The sequence below is a fragment of the Coenobita brevimanus genome, chromosome 75, assembly GCF_032717465.1.
Source record: "Coenobita brevimanus isolate Jiangsu-jjx chromosome 75, ASM3271746v2, whole genome shotgun sequence".
Taxonomy (NCBI): Eukaryota; Metazoa; Arthropoda; class Malacostraca; order Decapoda; family Coenobitidae; genus Coenobita; species Coenobita brevimanus.
This window is the reverse complement of record NC_137028.1, coordinates 17336249-17358908: the sequence shown is the minus strand read 5'-3', so window position 1 is coordinate 17358908 and position 22660 is coordinate 17336249. Positions and strand designations below refer to the sequence as shown.

Below are 22660 nucleotides of genomic sequence, written 5' to 3'. Positions count from 1 at the left end.
CCTTAAACACTGCTTCAAAACGGATCATTCCGCTTCGACACTTCCTCATAATGGATCTTGCGGCTTCAGTATTGCTTCAGAAAGGATCATGCCCTCTCAGTATTGCTGCAAAATGGATTAATCACCCTCAGCACTGCCTGGAAATGGATCATGCCGCTTCAGCACTTCTTCGAAACTGATTATGCCACATCAGCATTGCTGTGAAACGGATCATGCGCTTTAATGCTGCTTTGAAACATGTCACGTCACTTCAACACTGTTTCAGAGCGGATCATGCTGCATCAACACCACTTCGAAACGGATCACGCCAAACCAGCCTTCAGGGAACCTCTACTTGCTCTTCACTCCATCATCTCCTTCTGCACCTCCTTCAGCTCCTCCTCCTGCTCCTTCAGCTCGTCTTCCTCGTATCTCCTCCTCCTCTTCTTCGCCTTCTACAAGACGTGCAGGTTCTCGCAAGACTTGGACTTGTTGTCTAAGAGGCACATCTTGTTGAGTAGCTCCTTGGCGGCGTGGAGGCTGAGAGAGGTCTTGGAGGAGGACATTTTCTTTAGACGTTTCCTCTGCGCTGCCAGACGAAGCCGCACCTGGGGAGAGGGAGGAGAAAGACTATGAAAAGGGGAGAGAGGGGAAACGAAAAAGTAGGGAGGGCAAGAGACACGGAATCCAGTAGAAGGGAGAAAGGGATAGGGAAACCAAATCCAGGGAAAGGGAAGAAGCACCGAGGGAGGAAGGTGAAGTCCATGAAAGGAGGGGAGGAGAGAAGTTAGAAAGACCAAAGGGAGACGAAGAGAGGGAGAAAGAGGTAGGAAGACCAAAGACAGGGAGAAAAGGATGAAGTGAAAGGAAGGATAGAGCATGGGACAGGAAGACCAAATGGAAGGGAAAGGGACAGGGAAACCAAAGAGAGAGAGAGAGCTAGGGAGACGATTTTACTTTTGCCGAAATGGATATATGCCAATCGACTGCACAAGGGTCATTAAAACAGATATAAAGGGATTTTTTTATATAGATATACATTTGTTTTTCCCTCCTCTGTTCTGTTATTGAAAGCAAAACACTATCAGTTTAAGATACGAGGAGGGGATGTTCTGTAACCCCCACCTTTCTTCCTGAGGGACGAGAACGAGACTCGGAATCGTATTCTCGTCAACTTAGATAGCTTTCTAGCACCTCTTCCTTACCGATTTATTTTGACTTATTACAGTTTATTATTCTCTTGCACGTTGTATTTAACTTTTTATTTTTCGACATCGGTTGTATATAAAACATAAGAGAATGCGTTACTCCATTAATACCCAGGTTTCCTGTGTGGGGCATTTTACTGGAAGGGTATTTAGCGAACCGTCCTTCGCCTATTGGCTCATTGTCTCGAAGATCATGGTCCAGTGACAGGAATAAATTAGTTAAGAAGTGGTGTCCAGTAAGCTTTCAGTAGTTAGGAGGATGTGACCCCAAAGATCAGACAGGGAATGGGAGGCCTTGTAATCAGGGAATGAGAATTGACTGGGAATTGATGACTTAGCAATTTCATGGAGTCGAACAGTAAAATATGTCCCTCACTGAGCTGTTCTGGGACCCCTGGGTATGCTTTGGCGGGCAGGGAGATTTAGAGTGACAGGCTAACATCGACGGTGAACTGATAAACACAAACCGATAGAGATCTGTGTTATCAGGGATGCAATGTTTATAAAGATGCAGTACCGGTATTTATAGAGATGTAGTATTTAGAGAGTTGCAGTATTTATAGAGATGCAGTATTTATAGAGATGCAGTATTTATAGAGGTGCGGTAATTAGGTGTCACTTCCAAACATTTGCAGTAAACCCATTAGGGATATAGATGATCCTCGTGACAGCTCTAGTTTTTATCTTTTAACCCTCTCTCTCTCTCTCTCTCTCTCTCTCTCTCTCTCTCTCTCTCTCTCTGGCGTAAATTTGCCACCCAACCAGTGATTGTGATTACCCTGACGGCAATAAAAGTGTGTGTGTGTGTGTGTGTGTGTGTGTGTGTGTGTGTGTGTGAGAGAGAGAGAGAGAGAGAGAGAATAAAAACTAGTAACTTAAGTACTCTATCCACTTAACCATAATCCGACCTAGAATGACCTCCAGACACTGACCTGCTTAACCCTATATAGATTGACCCTTGACCTTTTATAACCCCCCAGTGAATGAACTCTACCTCACCTGCTTTGACCTTTGATCCTTCTTAACCTTACCTCTATTGTGACACGATGACACATTTTAATCTTACCTGTACCGTGACACTTGACACTGACCTTTTTAAACACTACGTGTATGACACCTGACACCTTCAATTAATGACACTTTCCCTTTGTACTCCTTGAATTACCTGTACTCTGACACTTGACACCTGACACGTACCTGCTTGACAACTCCCACCAGCAGCTCGTCCACGTTGTGTTGGATGCCACTTGACGTCTCAATAAATTTACTGTCATGACTTCGCGCCAGTGACTTCCCCTCTGGTGGATGAGAGAGAGAGATGGAGTGTGAGGAACGGTGTATGTTCCGGGCTGGAGAGGTACGTGGGTGGAGGAGAGTGGTGGAGTATCATTATGAAAGATATGGAGAGAGAGAGAGAGGGGGGGGGGAGTGAGGAACGGTGGTTGCTTTATGCTGGAGAGGTACTGTACATGGATAGAAGAAAAAAACGATGGGCTGTCATAATGGGGTTGCAGCTGGGAACAGAAGTTAGCATTTCCCCCCCTCCTTTACTCTCCTCTCCCGGCAAATGTTCCTTAGCTGAGAAAGGTGTAATATATCTCTCTGTTAGATGATTCTCTTTGATTATAATGCGTCAAAGGGGAACGTGATAAACATGCCCTAAGTGTGAAGTAGACGCACGCGTGTTGACAAGCAAACACATGAACCTAGTTTTACTGTACATGAAAAAGAAAGAACTAAGTGGGGTAACATAGTGGAAGATGTGGATAGAGAAAAGAAGGGTGGACTGTCACGGAGGGAGGAAAGTAAAGATATAAACTGCGTGATAAGGTCAAGTGGGATAATGAATGTGTTATAGTGAGGAATGAGAAAGTTAGACGGATGAAGATTTGATGTGATGAGGGAAGGAAAGAGAAACAGATGGTGTGATGAACAGGAAGGTAAAAAAAAATAAACGAGGGATACAGATATGTGATGAAGAGGAGGTAGATAAAGAGGGTATGATAAAAGGAGTTTGAGGCAGAGAGGGTGTCATAAAGAGGGAAGCAGGGATACAGATGGGTATAGACAGTGTGATTAAAAAGGAAGGAAAGATGAGGAGAGGGGGGAGGGAGAATATGGAGGGAGAATATGGTGTTTACATTGACGGGGGAGGGAGGATAATGGACTCATCCGGTAGGGAGGTAGATGGATGAAAGTAAAGAGACAGAGACTTTGTGGAATTGGATATAAGGGAGAGAAGGTGTGCTGAAGTGGGAGCTAGAGAGATGCTGATAGCGAGTTAGAGAGGAAGATAAGGGAAGGAAAGGAGGGAGAGAATAGGCGCGTCCCCTCCGTGTTTACAGCTGCGGGGGAGGGTGGATATTGGACTCATCCACTAGGAAAAACACGGTCATAGAGGGAGGGAGGCCAAAATGAAAACAGCGAAGCAGAGTTTAATCCTATGTTCTTATTACATTTTATATTGTGTACTCAGAGTTTAACCCCGTACCCTTGTTTTATTTCGTTATTTTATTGTTCTATTTAATGATAGACGATTTTGTGCAGCTTATGGAAGACCTGTCATAGTGAAACGTGTATTACAGATGAAGAATACTTGATATGCAATTAAAAGCGACAAATCAGTATTTTTATCAATAATTCAATCATATGCTTAAAAAAAAAAAAAAAAAAAACTTATTGATGGATGGAATGTCATTCAATTGTAACAAACTGTATATACAAACTTACTGAAAAAAAAAAAAAGTGTGAATTTGGGACCATAAACTGTTGTAATTTTCAGCCCCGGAAATTGATATGTAGAATCGGAAATATGGCCTCTTGTGACGTTGTGTGTGTGTGTGTGTGTGTGTGTGTGTGTGTGAGAGAGAGAGAGAGAGACAGAGACAGACAGACAGACAGAGACGGAGACAGACAGACAGACAGAGACAGACAGACAGACAGACAGACAGGCAGGCAATAAGAGAAAATTGTGCGAAAAAATAAATATGTTTGCTAAAAAAAAATCCATATAATTGCCCTCCTCTCTGCTTGATGATGAAGGTGACGGCAGGGTTAATTAGACTGATGGTTGATTTTTACCTGTCCGTGTGTTACCTGGTTGTCCCTCCACCTGACGAAGATTCTCTCTCTCTCTCTCTCTCTCAAAATGTATATATCTGTTTGTCCATTTGTCAGTCTTTGTATCTATATCTGTCTTTATCTGTATCTATCAGTCTGTCTGTCTGTCTATCTGTCTACATCCATCTGTCTGTCTGTCAGTCTATCAATCTGTCTATCTATGTCTATCCGTCTGTATTTATCTATCTATATCTGTCTATCTGTCTTTATTTTTCTATCTGTCTGTCTCTTTATCTATTTATATGTATCTGTCTATCTCAGTCTGTCTGTCTGAGTACCTGTCCGTCTATCTGTCTGTCTATCTGTCAGTCTGTCTTTGTCTCTGGCTGTCTTTCTCTCTGTCTGTCCGTCTGTCTGTCTCTCTATCTATCCGTCTTACGTAGTCAACTAACTTTATTACCTTCGTTTTCGATAGGCAACCTGAACGAATGCGACCCAGACTGATCCAAGTTATTATTTAGACCGTAAACTAATTTTCAGATAACTTGTGCGAAACCGGATTAAAACGTGGATTACTGACAAAATCAAGAAGCGGCAGTGAAGAGGGAACACGGATTAAAACACTGATTATTAGCAAAACGGTGAAGGACTGTGAAAATGGATTGAAATGGATGTAGGTAAAATCATGAAGAAACAGTGAAGAACATAGAAAATATTTTAAAATCATAAATTATAGACAAAAAATGAAAGAAAAAACATAAAAACAAAGTAGAGTAAAATATACAGTAGATTCTATTAAAACCTCGAAGGAACACTAATAAAGCAAACATATTAAAACATCATAGGCAACACCGCGAAGAATAGTGAAAAAAACAAGAAAACAGAAAACAGATAGCAAATAAGAACCACGAAGAAACAATGAAAAATTAAAAAAAAAATTAAAGCAAAGATTATAGGTAAAGCCGTGAAGAAACACAAAATAGCAAAGAGAAACAATAAATGAAGAAAAAAAGTCACTTACTACTTATACTGACAAATAAAACCACTTACCACTTACACAGACAAAGAAAACCACACTTACACTGACAAAGAAAACCACTTACCACTTATACTGACGATCCTACTCCTGGCCAGATCCACTTTGTTCCCCACCAGGATGACGGCCTTGTCCTTGGCGTAATTCTGCCGCCACAGGTACGTCAGCGTGTCCTCAGCCTTCTTGAACGACGCCTTGTCCGTGATGGAGTAGACGACAACACAGGCGTGAGGGTCGTACGTGGTGAGCGAGTTCTCGACCTGGGTGGGTGTGGGCGTGGGGTGTGAGTGGGGGAGAGGGGTGGATGGATGGGGAGAAAGATAGGTGGATTGATGGACAAGTATAGATTGATTCATTGACCAATAGGTAGTTAGATGGGTGGATGGATAGATAGATAGATAGATAGATGGATGGATAAAGAAATTGATTGATTGATTGTTACACAGACATAATAAGGAGAGAGAGAGAGAGAGAGAGAGAGGGTAGAGGGATGGGTAATTAAGGAATATAAATACAGATGAGCAGACAAGAGCTTAGACAGGTGGGATGAGAGGACAGGAGAGATGACAGGAGTTCAGACAGGTGGGACGACAAGGGACAGGTGGGGCGAGGTGACTGGTGAGAAGACAGGGAGTGGGCAGATGGGGCGAGGTGACAGGTGAGAAGACAGGAGGTTAGACAGTTAGGGCGATAAAAGAAGCTAGGACAGGTGAGAAGATACAGGTGAGGAGACAGACAGGTGAGGCAGGTGAGATGGCTCCTTACCGACATCTCGTGGGAGGGGTGGTCAATGAAGGTCACCTCGCTCTCCTCACCGTCCAGCAGCACAGACACGCTCTTCTCACCAAACTCGTCATCTGAAGGCACAAACGGCGCTCGTAAGAAAGTAGATAAATGGATGGTTGGTTAGAAAAATGAATAAATGCTCAGCCTCACTCATCATTCCTCAGCCTGCTATTCCACTGCATCTACCTCACATTTAGGAAACCATTTAGCTTGTCATTCAGTGCATAATCCCATGAAGGCAACAGTACATCGAGTGAGTGGATGGTATGCCCTCATCCATGTGCCGGCAAACTCTCACGCGTAGCATATTAAAGCAGTAAAGGTAATGGGTTAAGGCAGAAGCTGGTAGAATGAGCGAAATAATGTTGCACTAGAGGGGAATTATAACAAGTGTCCCTAGTACGAAAAGTGACAGAGGACTTTTTTTCATACCACTGTACTACAGGGATTCTCAGCCTGAATATAATGGTCTGGTAGTAACAAGATTGATAAAACCAGAACACGCAGTGAGCGCATACCTCTGCCGACGCCAATAAAATTTATGATGCATTCCTGTATCCGGATCGGGATCCACCTCAGAAGCTGATCAGCTATTCCTTGGCCCTTTTGCCCACCAATCAACCGGATTTAATTGAAATCAGATAACTTTATGAGATACCATGTATACAAATAGACAGACAGACAGACACGGGTGAATACATAACCTCCGTCCAGCTTCAATGATGGAAGTAAAAATACCATCGTACGTTGGTATTAAAACTAGCAATCGATATTAAATGGATAATATTCATTTCATATGCAAATTATCGAAATCAACTGGAAAAACGCTGATTCACAGGAAAAAAAAAAAAAGCGCATATCTGCGTGTAACTGTCCACGAGAGAGAGAGAGAGAGAGAGAAAGGTAAAACGGTGGGGTACGGACAGAAGAAAGAGAAGGGGGAAGTATGGAAATGAAATTGGAGAGAGAGAGAGAGAGAGAGAGAGAGAGGTGGAGGAGAGAAATGGTATGAGTGTAACGACTGGATTGGGAAAGGAGAAAATGAAAGGAGAGGCATGGAAAGGAAATTGGAGAGAGAGAGAGGGAGAGAGAGAGAGAGAGAGACAGAGAGGTGGAGGAGAGAAATGGTGTGAGTGAAACGACTGGATTGGGAAAGGAGAAGATGAAAGGAGAGGCATGGAAAGAAAATTGGAGAGAGAGAGAGAGAGAGAGTAGTGGTAGTGAAGAAAGAGCGAAGAGATAAAAAAAAGTTGGGTGGTAATGATGGTAATGATAGTAAAGAATGTGTGACAAGAAAAAGATTAAGGAAGAGGAAGAAGGTGGTGGGGTTGGTGATGGTGCGGAGCGGGGTGAGAGGGGAGAGGGTAGTGGTGGTGGTGAGGGGAAGGGGGGAGATGAGGAAGAGGAGGGGGGAAGGGGACTGGGTGGATAAGAGAGTAGAAGGAGTGGAGTGAGAGAGGAGGAGGTAGTGGTTGTGGTGAGAGAGAGGAAAGGGGGAGATGAGGAAGATGAGGGGGGAAAGGGGACGACGAGGAAGAAGGAGGAGATGGGGAGGGTGGGAAGCGGGCTGGGTGCAGAGACGAATGCCCCCAGCAGGAGAAATGACGGCGGTGTGCGGGACTGGGGCAGAGCGAGAGGAATGGCGGTGTCGAAATACAGCGTGGAGTGTATTTATTTCCCACCAGAGCCCCTCCTGACGATGTGTGGTCACGGAGGCAGGTGTGTGTGTGTGTGTGTGTGTGTGTGTGTGTGTGTGTGTGTGTGTGTGTGTGTGTGTGTGTGTGTGTGTGGAGGAAGGAGAGGTGGGGAGGAAAGCTGGAGGAGGAGGTAGGAGGGGTGGGGGGGGAAGGTGGAGGAGGGAGGAGAGGAGGGGAGGGTAAGTGGAAGAGGGAGGAGTGTGAATGGATGTTTTGTATTTTTGTTTCCAGCGATAACACGATTTTATACAACTGTGAAGGAGTGTGTAAGATACAATGTAGATGCGGAAGGAGAACAAGCAGCGTGTGACATGGATAAGAAGGAAAGGAGAAAAAGAAAAAGTTTGGGATATAAAAAAAACGTGCCAACAATAATAAATAAAATAATGAAATGAGGAGGAGAATGAACGCTCTCGAAACTGAAACCAAAATAAATGATTCTGTAATTCCTGTTTTGTTCCTGCTACCGATACACTGATTTATTTACTTCAGGAGAGAGATTTTCGAATTCAAGGGGTGAGATATAACCTTCATCGACCCATTCACTACGACTGCTTCTTTTGGGATAATTAAAATCGCTTAGAAATTGAAATAGACATTGTAATATGCGTCGTAGGATTGCAGGAGGAGGGGAAGACCGAGGATGAGGAAGGTATATGGGAGAGGGGTGTGAACTGGAGAGAGGGCAGCCAGATGGTAGAAGACAGGGTGACATAGAGGCGATTCATTTGTGGCCTCCCCTTACGGAATTAAGGCGTTTGGCAGTAGGTAGACAGACAGCCAGATAGATAGCTAAATAAATAAATAAATAGATAGATAGTTGGATAGATAGATAGATAGATAGATAGGACTGAAGAGATTACTGGAAATGTGACAGAGACTAAGAGTTGAAATAAATGACATGATTTTGAGCTGCGAGGGAGAGGCAAGAAATGAGAGTGAAAGGGATTTATGTTAGATGAAAGAGAGTCGTGATTAAATCCTGTGTGTGTGTGTGTGTGTGTGTGTGTGTGTGTGTGTCTGTCTGTCTGTCTGTCTGTCTGTCTTTTATGTGTATGCGTGTCATAATTAAATCGTGTGTGTGTGTGTGTGTGTGTGTGTGTGTGTGTGTGTGTGTGTGTGTCGTAAAATATAAATAGATCACGGCGGTAGTTCAGCCATATGGAGAGTGAGACACTGTATTGTGTGTAAACTTTATGTTTGGAAGGAAGAGAATAAAACCAGAAACAGGACAGAGAGAAAGAAAAGTACACACACACACACACACACACACACACACACACACACACACACTTTAATTATGGGTTCTCTGCCATCCATCATAATCCTCCCCCTTAATTCGTTTCTTTCCTTTCTCCCTCGTCCTTCAAAATCATTCCAATTATTTCGTCTGTAAATCTTTCTTCTTCTTTTTTATTTCATCTGTTTCTTCTGTAAATGTCCCTCGTTTTTATTAATCGTATTTTAATCCCTTTGATCCTTTTTATTCGCTCTGTTTATTTCGTCTATTAATCCTTCATCCTTTTTTATTTCAGTCTTATCGTCTCTAATTCCCTCTCCCTTTATCATTCATTCCATTTATTTCATCTACTATTCCCCTTTTTGTATTCATTCCCTTTATTTCGTCTATAGATCCCTTTTATTCCATTTCTTTCGTCTATAAATCTCTTTCAACGTTACGATAGGGAAAATTTCGTTCGTTCGCCACGTAACTGTACTTTAATTTCTCTGTAATTGCCGGTAACCCCTGATGACCTGGACTGACCTAGGGAAGCGTCGTAGGTGTTGATGTACTCAGAGGTCATGAACTGGTTGACGAGGGATGATTTGCCCACACCACTCTCCCCCAGTAACACCACCTGAGGAAGAGAGGTTAATTAGGAGTTAATAGGGGCATAGAGGGGTTAATAGAGGTTAATGAGGAGTTAAAAGGAGCATAGAGGGGTTAATAGAGATTAATTAGGAGTTAATAGGGGCATAGATGGGTTAATAGAGGTTAATGAGGAGTTAATAGGGACGCAGAGGGGTTAATAGAGGTTAATTAGGAGTTAACAGGGGCGAAGAGGGGTTAATAGAGGTTAATGAGGAGTTAATAGGAGTATAGACGGGTTAATAGAGGGGTCGGGAGGAAGTAAGGTGTTAATACGGAGTGTATGGGAGTTAATGGGGACTAGGGGAGTTAATGGGACCTTGGAGGAATTAAGGTAGAGAGAGAGAGAGAGACGGACGCAGTCTTGAAAACAGTCTTTGTCATTTTCCTTGATTTCTCTCTCTCTCTCTCTCTCTCTCTCTCTCTCACCAAGTTTATTTACGGCGCGAAAAAATAAGAAAAAATATTGACTCTTTGGGAAAAAATCGAGCCTGAAAAGCGGAGTGTGGTGATGGCAATTTATTACACAGGAGATGAAGTGAGAGAGAGAGAGAGAGAGAGAGAGAGAGAGAGAGAGAGGAGAAATGGAGAGAGGAAAGAAGATGACGAGAGGGGAAGGGAAAGGAGTAGAGACAGGGGGGGGGGGTGTTCAGTGGGCGAGAGGGAGGAAATTTGGGAAGAGAGAGACATAGAAGGAGGGGGGGGGAGGTGAATAGAGTAAAATATATTGCCGAAAAAAGAATGTAGGATGAGAGGACTAAAGGAATATGTATTTAAAAAGTAAAAAAAATAAAGTGGAGGCGACTGTTACGTGAGAGGGAAAACTGAAAAATGGAGAAGGGACATCAAGAGAATCGTTAAGAGAAAGGAAAGGAAAATACGTAAGATATCGATGGGAAAAGTTACCATGAAATATATATGAGGAAAATGAAAAAAAGAAACTTGCGTAATGATTGAGTTGTTGAGAAATTTATCGTCAAATTGTAGGTAGAAAATTTGACATGGATAGAGACAAACATAAAAGAGAGATAAACAGATTGATAGATGATAGATTGATAAATAGATAGACACACACACACACACACACACACCACACCACACACACACACCACACCACACACACACACTCACACACACACAACCACTCACCCTGTACTTGGCCACCTCAAGCGATGACTCAGATGATACGTAGGAGGAGCCGCAGCAGGACCCCTCAAAGGGCGACCTCTCCCCGCTGCGACCACTGCGACTAGACGGCCTGGGGGTTAGGGACGGGGTTAGGGGCGCGGGGGTTAAGGGTTAGGGAGTTTGGGGGTTAAGGAGTTGGGGTAGAATGGGTTGGGGTTATGGGTAGGGGAAGAGGTTGGAAGTTAAGGGGTAGGGGCAGAAGTTAAAATGGAAGGGTAGAGGTTAGGAGGAAATGCTTAGGAGTTTGGGGATATTGGTAGGGAAAAGGGTTGGAAAGGCATGGGTAAGGGTTAGAGGCGCAGGGGAATGGGTTAGGGGCGCAGGGGAAGGGGTTAGGGACGCAGGAGAAGGGGTTAGGGACGCAGGGGAAGATGTTAGGGACGCAGAGGAAGGGGTTAGGGACGCAGGGGAAGGTTAGGGATGCAGGGGAAGGTTAGGAAAGCAGGGGAAGGGCTAGGGGCGCAGGGGAAGGGGTTAGGGACGCAGGGAAAGGGGTCAGGGACGGAGGGGAAGGGGTTAGGGACGCAGAGGAAGGGGTTAGGGACGCAGGGGCAGGGGTTAAGGACAGGGGACGGGGTTAGAGACGCAGGGGAAGGCTTAGGGACGCAGGGGAAGGGGTTAGGGACGCAAGGGTGTTAGTTGGGAGGGTTTAAATGTTTGAGGAAGGGATAGGAGAGTTTCGGGTGAGAAAGAAAAGATGGATGGATAGATGGGGGTCATGTTGGAAGAGAAGAAGGAATATAAGGATGATCAGAAATTGAGTATAAGGGAGTTGGGGAGATTAGAGGATGAGTATTATGGAGGAAGGGGAGGTCAGAGGTTGAGTATAAGGGTGTTGGGGAGATAGTATAAGGGAGTAAGGGGAGTTCAGAGATTGATTGTTATGGAGTTAGGGGAGACAAGAGATTGGGTATAAGGGAATTAGGAAAGATTAGAGGTTGAGTATAAGGAACTTGGGGAGATTAGTGGTTGAGTATAAGGAAATTGGGGAGATTAAAGGTTGAGTATAAGGAAGTTGGGGAGATTAGGGATTGAGTATAAGTGACTAGGGAAGGGATTAGGGTGGATCAGGAGGCTGGCAGCTGCAATGTGTTATTACCATCAAGAAAAAATTATTGAAAGATGATGTCTGCATTTAAATTGATGGAATTATATATATATTAAAAAAAAAAAAGTTATTTGCCAGTATTTTTATTGATCATGCAACACAAATCATCAACAAAATCAACAACAGAGCCCGTATTCTCGTTGTTTAAGGAAGCTCCCTAACACCTCTTCCTAAGCGAGTTATTTTGCTTATTAACACCTTCGTACACTTGTGCTATTTCAGTCATTCCATCACCACCATCTTCAGCATAAATAACCTACAAAAGGATATTCTCCACCCGTATCCAAAAAAATAAATCGCAAAGGAAGCGGTGTTAGGGAGCTTCACAAACTCTTCATCGTCCACCTGCCATATTGTGAACCCCTCCATGAGATCATAATATTTTGGCAATTTTCCCGAACGCTTTATTTATTTTTTTTTTTTTTTATTATTAGACACAGGTGATGGCAATTTTCTCCAGCGCTCTTTTTTTTTTTTTTAGGCGCACAGGTGATTAATTGGGTCAGTTAGGCCTTTAATGAGATGATCAGGTAAGTTCATTTTAGCAGCGTTCTCACCAGGTAATGCTGTTGACCTGTAATGGTGTTTTAATTAGGACAGGTGAATAATGAAAGTCTTTTATTTTTAGCGTGGTTGGAGAGGGCATGTTCATTGATGCTACACCACAGCTATACCATACCTGTATTAATGCTACACCACAGCTATACCAGTTATATTAATGCTACACCACAGCTACACATGCTACACCACAGTTACATATGCTACACCATAGCTACACATATGCTACACCATAGCTATATAATGCTACACCACAGCTGTTTTAATGCTACACCACAGCTACACATATGCTACACCACAGCTACACATGCTTCACCATAGCTATATAATAAAGCACCACAGCTACATTAATACACCACCACAGCTATATTAATGCTACACCACAGCTACAACACAGCTACACCACAGCTACCTTAGCATGTGAACAGAAAATGTGCTCTCCGTGGGTGACTCCGGAACATGCAAGTTGGGGGTGGACCTGAGAGAGAGAGAGAGAGAGAGAGAGAGAGAGAGAGAGAGAGAGAGAATTATAAAAAAGTAAAAAAAAATAATCGTATTCTCGTCGGTTAAGGAAGCACCCTAACACATCTTCCTTAGCGATTTATTTTAGGATGTGGCTGGGTAATATCCTTTTCTACGTTACATATGCAGAGTATGGCCATGTTGGAAGGATTTAAGTAACACAGAGTTGGACAATGCGTAATGAACAAAATAAATCGCATAGGAAAAGGTGTTAGGGATGTTCGTCAGGTGAGAACAAGCGCGATGAAACTCCTGACGGGGGTGAGGAACATGGCTGAACTATTACACACACACACACACACACACACACACACACACACACACACACACACACGTTAGTACTGGATAGATAGATGGAGACAACGATAGATGTACAGCTAGGTGGTGGAGTGAGAATTTTCCTACATCTACCATTCTGTATATGTTTATCTGTCTATCTATCTATCTATCTATCTGTGTTTATCTGTCCTGTAATAGATGCTGTGTAACTGGCCATGCTGTTTTTTTATATATAATTTACACACATGCTTTTTTACACAGAGAAACAGTGCACAGGAAATTCCCAGTCCGTATTCCACTCGGGTACGGAAGCTCCCTAGCACCTCTTCCTTAGCGATTTATTTTGTTTATTACGCTTTACTTTCCCATTCTGTGTTATCCCTCAAACGTTGCCAAACTCAGCATGAACAACGTACAGAAGGATTTTAACCACCCATATCCAAAAATAAATAGCTGGAGAAGAGGTGTTAGGGAGCCGCGTTACCCGATGAGAAGGTCACAGTGCAAGACAAGGATAGGATACCTTGAAATACCTTGACATGTATGGTAGGTTTAAATGTATCGTGTATTCCAGCAAGGCTTGTGGTCTGTCAGGCATGGACCCTAGCGCCTCTTCCTTGCCGATTTATTTTTTTTGAATACGGCAGGCTAAAATAGTTGTGTGCGTTATTTTATGCAAAGTATGGTTATATTAGAATGATTTACGTAACGCTGAAGGTGTAATAAGCCAAATAAATAGCTTAGGAAGAGGTGTTAGGGAGCTTCCTTAACCGACGAGAATAAAGGTCCACCAGTCACCAGAAGGTTACTCAGCGGGCGAGAGAACCAACACAGAACCGATAATTGGTCCGGTCCCGGTTCATCTTAGTCCCTACTCTACACTAGAATCCATATAAACACATCTCTACCTACACTTTTTATGTTAATTTTTCAAGCACAGATCAAACAACTACTGGAGTAATTTATATGTTTTGTTTAGTAACGTGTTTTAATTGCAGAGGTAAATGTAAATAATACCTGTGTCAAAAGGTAACATTTTAAATCAAGAGGTATCACTTGAAAACATTAATATCTCAACCTGGCAGGGTAATAATATCATCTGGTAATATCATCAGTACACAGTAGTCTCATATATACGGGGTTTAGTCAAAGGATATTCTACTAAGACAAGATGTAAAGAGAATATTGAGAATTTTATTATCCACGGAGTGTATTGGGGGATAAGATATAAAGATCAGATGTAGAGTCATATACAGAGGCTCTAAGATGCCCTACTCTGAGGCGAGGTGTAGAGGTAGACTATTGGGTAGTTCTACTTCAGGATGTCCAAGTCTGGGACAGGGTGTAGAGACGCACAATAAACTGTCATAAACGGGATCTAGTCGAGGGTGTTCTTCTCTGAGGCAAGATATATAGAGACGAAATATAGTCATGTGCACGGGCTCCGCGGGTACTCAGGACTGTTATGTTGTAATCATAGGTCTGGCGAAGGTAGGGAGGGTAGTAGTAGTTGTAGAAATAGTAGTAGTAGTGGTTGTAGTAGTAGTAATATTAATAATTGTAGCAGTAGAAGTTGCAACCTTGACTTATCTGAACATGAACCCGCTGGACTGCAGGATGAAGTTGATGTTTTCCTGCAGTCTGTCCTCTTCCTTTTGGGGGGATAGGGAGGGAGTTGAGGGACGGTTGTATTAACCAGGCAGCGGAGCCGACTGGTTATATGTGTGCCACCACAGGAAGGCGTCCCTCTCCAGCATCGAGAGGGAGGGTACACACACGACACAGCCACGGTTCACCATGACGTTTAGCACCGCAACGAGTGGACACAGACGAGGTAGAAGTGTCTCGTTACTTCCTTGAGGAGGCACGAAGGAGAGGCAGACATGGACGACTAGAATAGGAGGAAAGGAAAAATGGAGAGAGGGACAGATGAGAGAAGAGAGGAAAGAGGGATCGATCGGAGAAGAGAGGAGTAAAACAGATTTCGAAATGCAGCGAAGGAACAAAAACAGGCGGAAAAGAGCAAAGGAAAGAGAGACAGAAGGGAGAACAGAGGAACGAAACAGATACTGAATGGCAGCGAAGGAACATCTAAAACAGGACGACAAGAAAATATAAGGAGAGATGGACAGGAGGGAGGGAAGAGGAGCAAAATAAATGTAGAAAGACAGCGATGAACAGCTAAATCAAGGAAGAAAGAAGGGATGACAAATGGACATTAGGAAGAAATGAGAACAGGAAGAGGGCTAAGACAGTAACAGAGAACAAAAAAGGCACACAAGACGTATACCATGATTAATGACAACCAACCCCATCTTAAATCTATAGAACATCTAACGCTCTAACTTCTTGCATTTCTGGCATGGATGGAGGAATAGAAAGTGGGTCGGTGAGAGTTAGGATGAGGGTAAACGCAAGAGTGAGAATGAAGGGAGATAAATGAGAAGGGGAGTAAGTTTGTGAGCATGGAGATAAAGTTTAAGGTTTGGGCAAAGTTGGGGTGGGGTCAAGATAAGGTGAGGGTGAGGGCTACGGGGAGGGTGAGGGTATATTCTAGGGTGAACATGTATGGGGAAAGGGGGACGTAAGGGCTGAGATGGTGAGAGTGAGTGTGCGCTTGCGGGTGAGGGTGAAACAGGGTAAGAGTGAGGATGAGAGTGTGGGTGAGGGTGAGAGCAACGGTGAGGATATGGTGAAGGCTACAGTACTGTTGCATGTGAGGGTCAGGGTGGAGGTTGTGTTGCGGGTGGGAGTAAGGGATACGGTGAGGGTGAAAGTTAAGTTGAGAGAGGGATTGTGGTGAGGTCTGCGATGCGGATGTTGCAGGTGAGGGCGAAGGCAAGGGAGATGAGAGAGGGACTCCGATGAAGAAGGTGTGAGAGATAGAACAACAATGAGGGTGTGAGGACAACGATGCGGGTGAGGGCTACAATGCGGGTGAGGGCTGCGGTGAGGTGAGGGTGATGGTGAGGGCTGCGGTGAGGTGAGGACGAGGGTGAGGGCTACAGTGAGGTGAGGGCGAGGGTGAGGGCTACGGTGAGCGTGATACAGTATTGAGTCGACAACTAACCTGCTTGTCAGGGTGTGAACACTTAGATTGCTGGCAGACAACCTGGAGCAGAGGCAGCAATCAGTATGGTTGGCAGACACACTTTCCCCCTAGGACTCCCCCACTACTCTAAGGGCGCTTCCACACCAAATGAGGGCAGGTGCGGGGGAGAACCTTTATAGGTTCCAGTGATTCGTAACTCCCTCCCGCACCAGCACGCATTTGGTGTGGACGCTCTAAGTATCGTATTCTAGATAGCACTGGAGTCTTCAATACAACGGGTCATTTGCGATTTATCTTGCATATTACACCTTAGCAACGTCTTCCATATCATTTATAGAGTTTTCACCGATAACGCACAAGGGAATAAATCGCTAAGAAAGAGATGTTAGGAAATCTCCAGAGCCACATAGAAGACAGTCCTAAGCTTCAAGATGACTCATGCACACTAATGAAATTTAATCCAAGGTCAGCAATGCATAATGAAATAAACACAAAATAACAAAATATACAGTATATATAAAAATCGGCCACTTATGCAATTGGCTGCACGGAAATGTTGATTTAAAAAATGTTGATGGGAAAGAAAAAAAAATCATGAGGGTGAAAAATGTGATATAAAAACATTAGTGTGTATAGTGTTTAGAATGATGCCAACCTCTTCAGTACGAGGTTGCAACGATAATCAGGTGCATGAAACACCACAATTAAAACATGTTTGTATAAATGAAAGAAAATAAACAGTGATAGCAGTATAAGTGTTTGCTACTGAGAAATGTTTATGTGTATGGAAATAAGAAGTGGGACCGAAAATAGACATATCAGTTTTTTGTGTGTGAGAAAAGAATATGTAACATCCAGCTTAGAAGTACTTGATTTTTTTTTTTTTTTTTTTTTTTCAGATGTTAAAATGTGTTCAGCCGTCCCCACACCAACGGAGACATCAGGTGAGAGGGTAACGGAGTCGCAGGGTAACAGTAACAGGTGAGAGGGTAACAGTGGGTAACGGGGTAGCAGGGTAACAGTAACAGGTGAGAGGGTACCAGGGGGTAACGGGGTCGCAAGGTAACAGTAACAGATGAGAGGGTAACGGAGGGTAACAGGGGGTAACGGGGTCGCAGGGTAACAGTAACAGGTGAGAGGGTAACAGAGGGTAACGGGGTCGCAGGGTAACAGTAACAGGTGAGAGGGTAACGGGGTAGCAGGGTAACAGTAACAGGTGAGAGGGTAACTGGCGAGTGGGTAACAGTAACAGGTGAGAGGGTAACAGAGGGTAACGGGGTCGTAGGATAACAGTAACAGGTGAGAGGGTAACGGGGGGTAACGGGGTAGCAGGGTAACAGTAACAGGTGAGAGGGTAACGGGGTAGCAGGGTAACAGTAACAGGTGAGAGGGTAACAGGAGGTAACGGGGTAGCAGGGTAACAGTAACAGGTGAGAGGGTAACAGGAGGTAACGGGGTAGCAGGGTAACAGTAACAGGTGAGAGGGTAACAGGAGGTAACGGGGTAGCAGGGTAACAGTAACAGGTAAGAGGGTAACAGAGGGTAACTGGTGAGAGGGTAACACAGATTTCATTTACTCCTTATGTTTTTTTCTCTTTTCGTATTATTTTTTTTCGCATTCATATTCTGAGCAGTGTATTTTTTTTTTTTTTTTTTTTTTTTTTAATCTACGTCCCCCTTCCCCTGGACGTAAAAAATTCCTAGCATATTTTCTTTAGTGATTTATATTTTGTGTATCACGTTTTAATTGTATGTTTCTATGTGTGTGTGTGTGTGTGTGTGTGTGTGTGTGTGTGTGTGTGTGTGTGTGTGTGTGTACTTATCGTCTGTCTTGTTTGCGACCCCGTTTGACCTGGCTACACACACCTGGGGCATCTGTAATTAACACACACACACACACACACACACACACACACACACACACACACTGCAGGCCCTCAGTTCTCGAGTTACACGGCGATTTGCACAGTTTGTTGACTTCCCCCAAAGAAAAACAAGCACAACAAGCGAGTAAACAAACAAACAAACAGGCGCAAAGAGTGGGAGCAAAGGCAGGTGATGGGGGAGCCGAAAGTTAGTGTGATTAATAGAGGTTTGTTTGTTTTGTACTTTTCTTGTTTTGTGTGTGTGTGTGTGTGTGTGTGTGTGTGTGTGTGTGTGTGTGTGTGTGTGTGTGTGTGTGTCTGTTACTGAAGTCGTTTTTTTTTTCATCCACGGCGAGAGACAACTCCTCAGCTGAATATTATCGCGTAACCATAGAAGGAATTAATTTGAGAGAAAAAGAAGTACTTAACGTGGAATTACAATTATTTCTTGTATATGTCATCATCATCATCATCATCATCATCATTAGTATTAGCATAGGTACAAGTATTATTAGTATTAGTATTTTCATCATCATCATCATCATCATCATCATTGTCTATTTTTGTATTATTATCATTGTGGTAGAAGGTGATGGAGTGCGAGGATGGGAGAGTAAGGATGGTGGGCGATTGGAGGATGTTGGCAGGGTGGTGGCAGTGTTGTCAGCTCCTGCCTTGACCTGTTTGGCTGGGGTTGCCTGGGTGACTGCTGTGGGTGTGACCACTCGGGACACACACACACACACACACACACACACACACACACACACACACACACACACACACACACACACACACACACACACACACACCTTGCAGATACAGACATTCACATACACGTCCGCCTGCAAAAACTTTCCTGTGTGCATTTAAGTCAGACGCACACAGTCAGCATCAAACACTTCTTCCTCCCCCCTAAAAACACACACACACACACACACACACACACACACACACACACACACACACACACACACACACACACACACACACACACATTTCCCCAAGAGAGTTGTTTGTGACTGTGGACAAGCGCTGATGAACATCCCTCGTTGCTCACATTACCTCGTATGAAAAAAAAAAAAATGAAACGTTTTTTTTTTTTCAGTGTGTGTATATGTGTGCGTTTTCATGAGTGGGCTCGTGTGTGCGTAAATATGTGCATGCATGTTCTTGTTTCATTTTATATTACCATGTGCCTTTGCGTGCGCATTTATGTGTTCTTCTGTTCGTGTATATATTGTGAATGTCTGAATGTTTTCATGTGTGCGTTATATGTATGTGTATAGATACAAGTCTACGTTTATGTGCATGCGTGTGTTTGAGTCTGCGTTTATATGTGTATGTTTATATGTGTGTACCTGCGAGCGTTTACGTGTGCACAGGAAAGTCAGTGTCTCTCACTATACGTACATGTGTTGCAAAATGCCTCATCTTGCAATCTGCTTAGTATGCATTCCACTTTGTGCAACATTTTAGCATGCTTGTGCAATCACTTCAGCCCAGCGATATGTGATATATATTTTACACTTGCCACCTCCAGACGATGTTTTTCAGTGGAGGAGAGAGCTTGTGAACTGAAGGAGTTAGATGCAGCCTTCATTAACACTGTTCAGTACTGGATATCATTGCTAAGTTGAGCAATGTCGGCTGGAAATAGCAAGAGCATCCACACGCTGAAAAGTCACCTGATTCACGAGTTAATTTGACAGGGAAATCATAGGTGCTGTTTGATGCAACGTGTTTCAGGGTGTGGGAAGGTGTGTGGAGGTGTGAGTGTTGGTAGAGTGTGGCAGGGTGTGTTGGTGTGGGTCTGGGAGTTGGTAGGGCGTGGGAAGGTGTGGAGAGGTGGGTGTGGGTGTTGTTAGGGTGTGAAGGATGTGTGGGTGTGGGTGTTGGTAGGGTGTGGAAGGTGTGGAGAGGTGGGTGTGGGTGTTGTTAGGGTGCGGAGGTGTGGGTGTGGGTGTTGGTAGGGTGTGGGAGGGTTTAGAAGTGTGGAGGTGGAGGTATGGAGGTGATGAGGATGATCGTGTGGGACTGGAAGATATGGAAGTGGATATGGGTGATGGTGATGATAATGATAATATGGGTGAGGGTGTGGATGTAGATGCATTGTGGGTGTGGATGTGGATGACGGTGCAAGTGGGGGAGTGAATGAAGGCGACTTTGAAGATGTGGATATGTGTGGGGGAGTAATAGTGTAGATGTTGATGTTGGTGGTTTGGGTCAGGGTGTGGATTTAGATGTATGTTTGGATATGGGTGTGGATGAAGATGAGATAATAAAAATGTAAGTGTGAGAGAGAGTGAAGGCGACTGCGTGGATGTGGATGAGGATGTGGGTAGGTTGAGGTATGAAAAAAAGATGAATATATAAATGAAAGGAGATGAGAGTGGAGCCTAGTATGGATGAGGGCAGTGGTAAGTGAGCGTATGTGAGTAGTCTTTCATGTAAGTATAAATTGGTGAGGATACATATGGGTATGGATGAGGTTATGAGAGTAGGTAAATATGTAGGTGAGGATGTGGAAGTGGATATATATGTAGGTCCAAATGAGAGGGTGTGGATAGGTGAGGATATAAGAGCAGGAGTATATTTGGCTTAGGATGCGTAAGAGGATGCATGTATAGGTGTGGGTAGGTTAGTGTCTGAGAGTAGGTGAACATATGAGTGGCAGTAGGTGAGGATACAAATGTGGATGTGGATAGGTGAGGATATTAGACTAGACGACGTATGAGTACAAACAGGTGACAGAAAAAAGCATATACTTGTACAGGAATGAAGAAGGATGTGGCTAGGCAAGGGGTGTGGAAGAGTGGATAGGGGTAGATAAAGCTGTGGCCATGGATGGGGGTGTTGATGTTACCTGGAGCTGTTGCAGATAGTGGAGCCAGCAACACTAGTAGAGGAGTCCTGCCTGTACAACACAAGACGGAAAAACAAAACAGCATTAACTCAGCAGAACTTAAGATTAAAATAGCGTAAAATGAATACCATCCTACTCAGCACATCTCCCTCTGCTGCAAATAATAAAGCCAAGCAGACATATAAAGTAAAGCAGATTAGCAGAGATGCGGATATATGGGCAAATACTTATACTTACTTTTCCATTTAGTGACAGAATACACACGTCAAAACCGTATGTACGTATATATTTACATACATACATTCATATAATCACACATGCATAATTACATACAAAAAGCACTCATGATTTTTAAAATATTGAACTACAGTTTACACACACACACACACACACACACACACACACACACACACACACACACACACACACACACACACACGATGTTTTAACGATTATCAATGTTTCTTTAATTGCTACAGCATCCATTCAGCATATGTCATCTCCAGCCACCCGACACACACACACACACACACACACACTCTCACACACACACACACTCACACACACTCACACACACACACACACTGTTTATAAGCATTAGGCCTACATCATAACTGTGTGCGCTTGTGCATGTGCAGCATAAATATTCATATAGCAAAATACAGCATATAGTCTAACAAAGTACACTGACTACACAAAATATATATACACAGGGAACTAGTGTGAGCCAAAGCTAAGGATGTTAATATACACTACCTTTGCGGACGGGGATTAATAAGTCGTGTGTATGCAGGTGTTACGAGACTGCTTGTTAAGTTTATACACACCCTTTGGACGTTGTATATATTTATTTTTTATACCATTGATTATATTAATAGAACTGACGTCACGGAAGAAAAAAAATAATTGGAGAAACAGACCTGCCACTCAAAGACACCTGAAAGATCCTTTGCCATACGAAAACACAGTAATAATAATAATAATAATAATAATAATAATAAACATTCTTCCCTATTAGTCATTCTTACAAGCAACCCATTAATCGTAATATATAAACATTACAAGTATATTTACGAGGAGAAAAGCCTTGCCAATCAGAGACACATATAAACACCCCTTTAACCATTGAAAAAAAATGAATAGATAAATCTTGCTCTTGTATACAGTCCTTAGCCTATTAGTTTTATACCCACAACCCTTAGCCCATTAGACCATTATATATATCACATATCCCATTAGAATCCTTAAATACAATCCTAAGCACAGTAAAGTAATCCCTTAGCGTCATTCTTTGAGCAAATTTTTCCCAACCGACCCTCTTGCGTAAACCCTGATATGCACATCCAGTTGGAGCGCCTTATCCCACTTGACTACCAGGCCTCTGTTTGGTTATATGGTTACCTCCCAGCGTATAGAATGGTTTCCTGGAGTATAAAGAACCACGTGGCCTGTCACTTAGAGTTGAGTGACCTGAAGGCAAAACTACATTAAGTGAGTGGATAGCATAGCCCCACTTACTTTGCAGTAACAACAACAACAACAACAACAACGATAATAATAATAATAATAATAATAGTAATAATAAT

The 22660-nt window shown here is 43.3% G+C and overlaps 1 protein-coding gene across 1 annotated transcript in view; it reads right to left on the bottom strand.

Annotated features, from left to right (window-relative positions):
* Positions 1–434: 434 nt before the first annotated feature.
* The window catches only part of Rgk2 (Rad, Gem/Kir family member 2), a 95817-nt gene continuing 73591 nt past the window's right edge, over positions 435–22660 (bottom strand). The window contains exons 4-9 of the mRNA XM_080278787.1: positions 10786–10894; positions 9532–9625; positions 6049–6140; positions 5351–5543; positions 2385–2485; positions 435–587 (exon numbers count right to left, since the gene is read on the bottom strand). Of these exons, the coding sequence (XP_080134913.1) occupies positions 435–587; positions 2385–2485; positions 5351–5543; positions 6049–6140; positions 9532–9625; positions 10786–10894 (742 nt within the window). The remainder of the gene's footprint in view (positions 588–2384; positions 2486–5350; positions 5544–6048; positions 6141–9531; positions 9626–10785; positions 10895–22660) is intronic.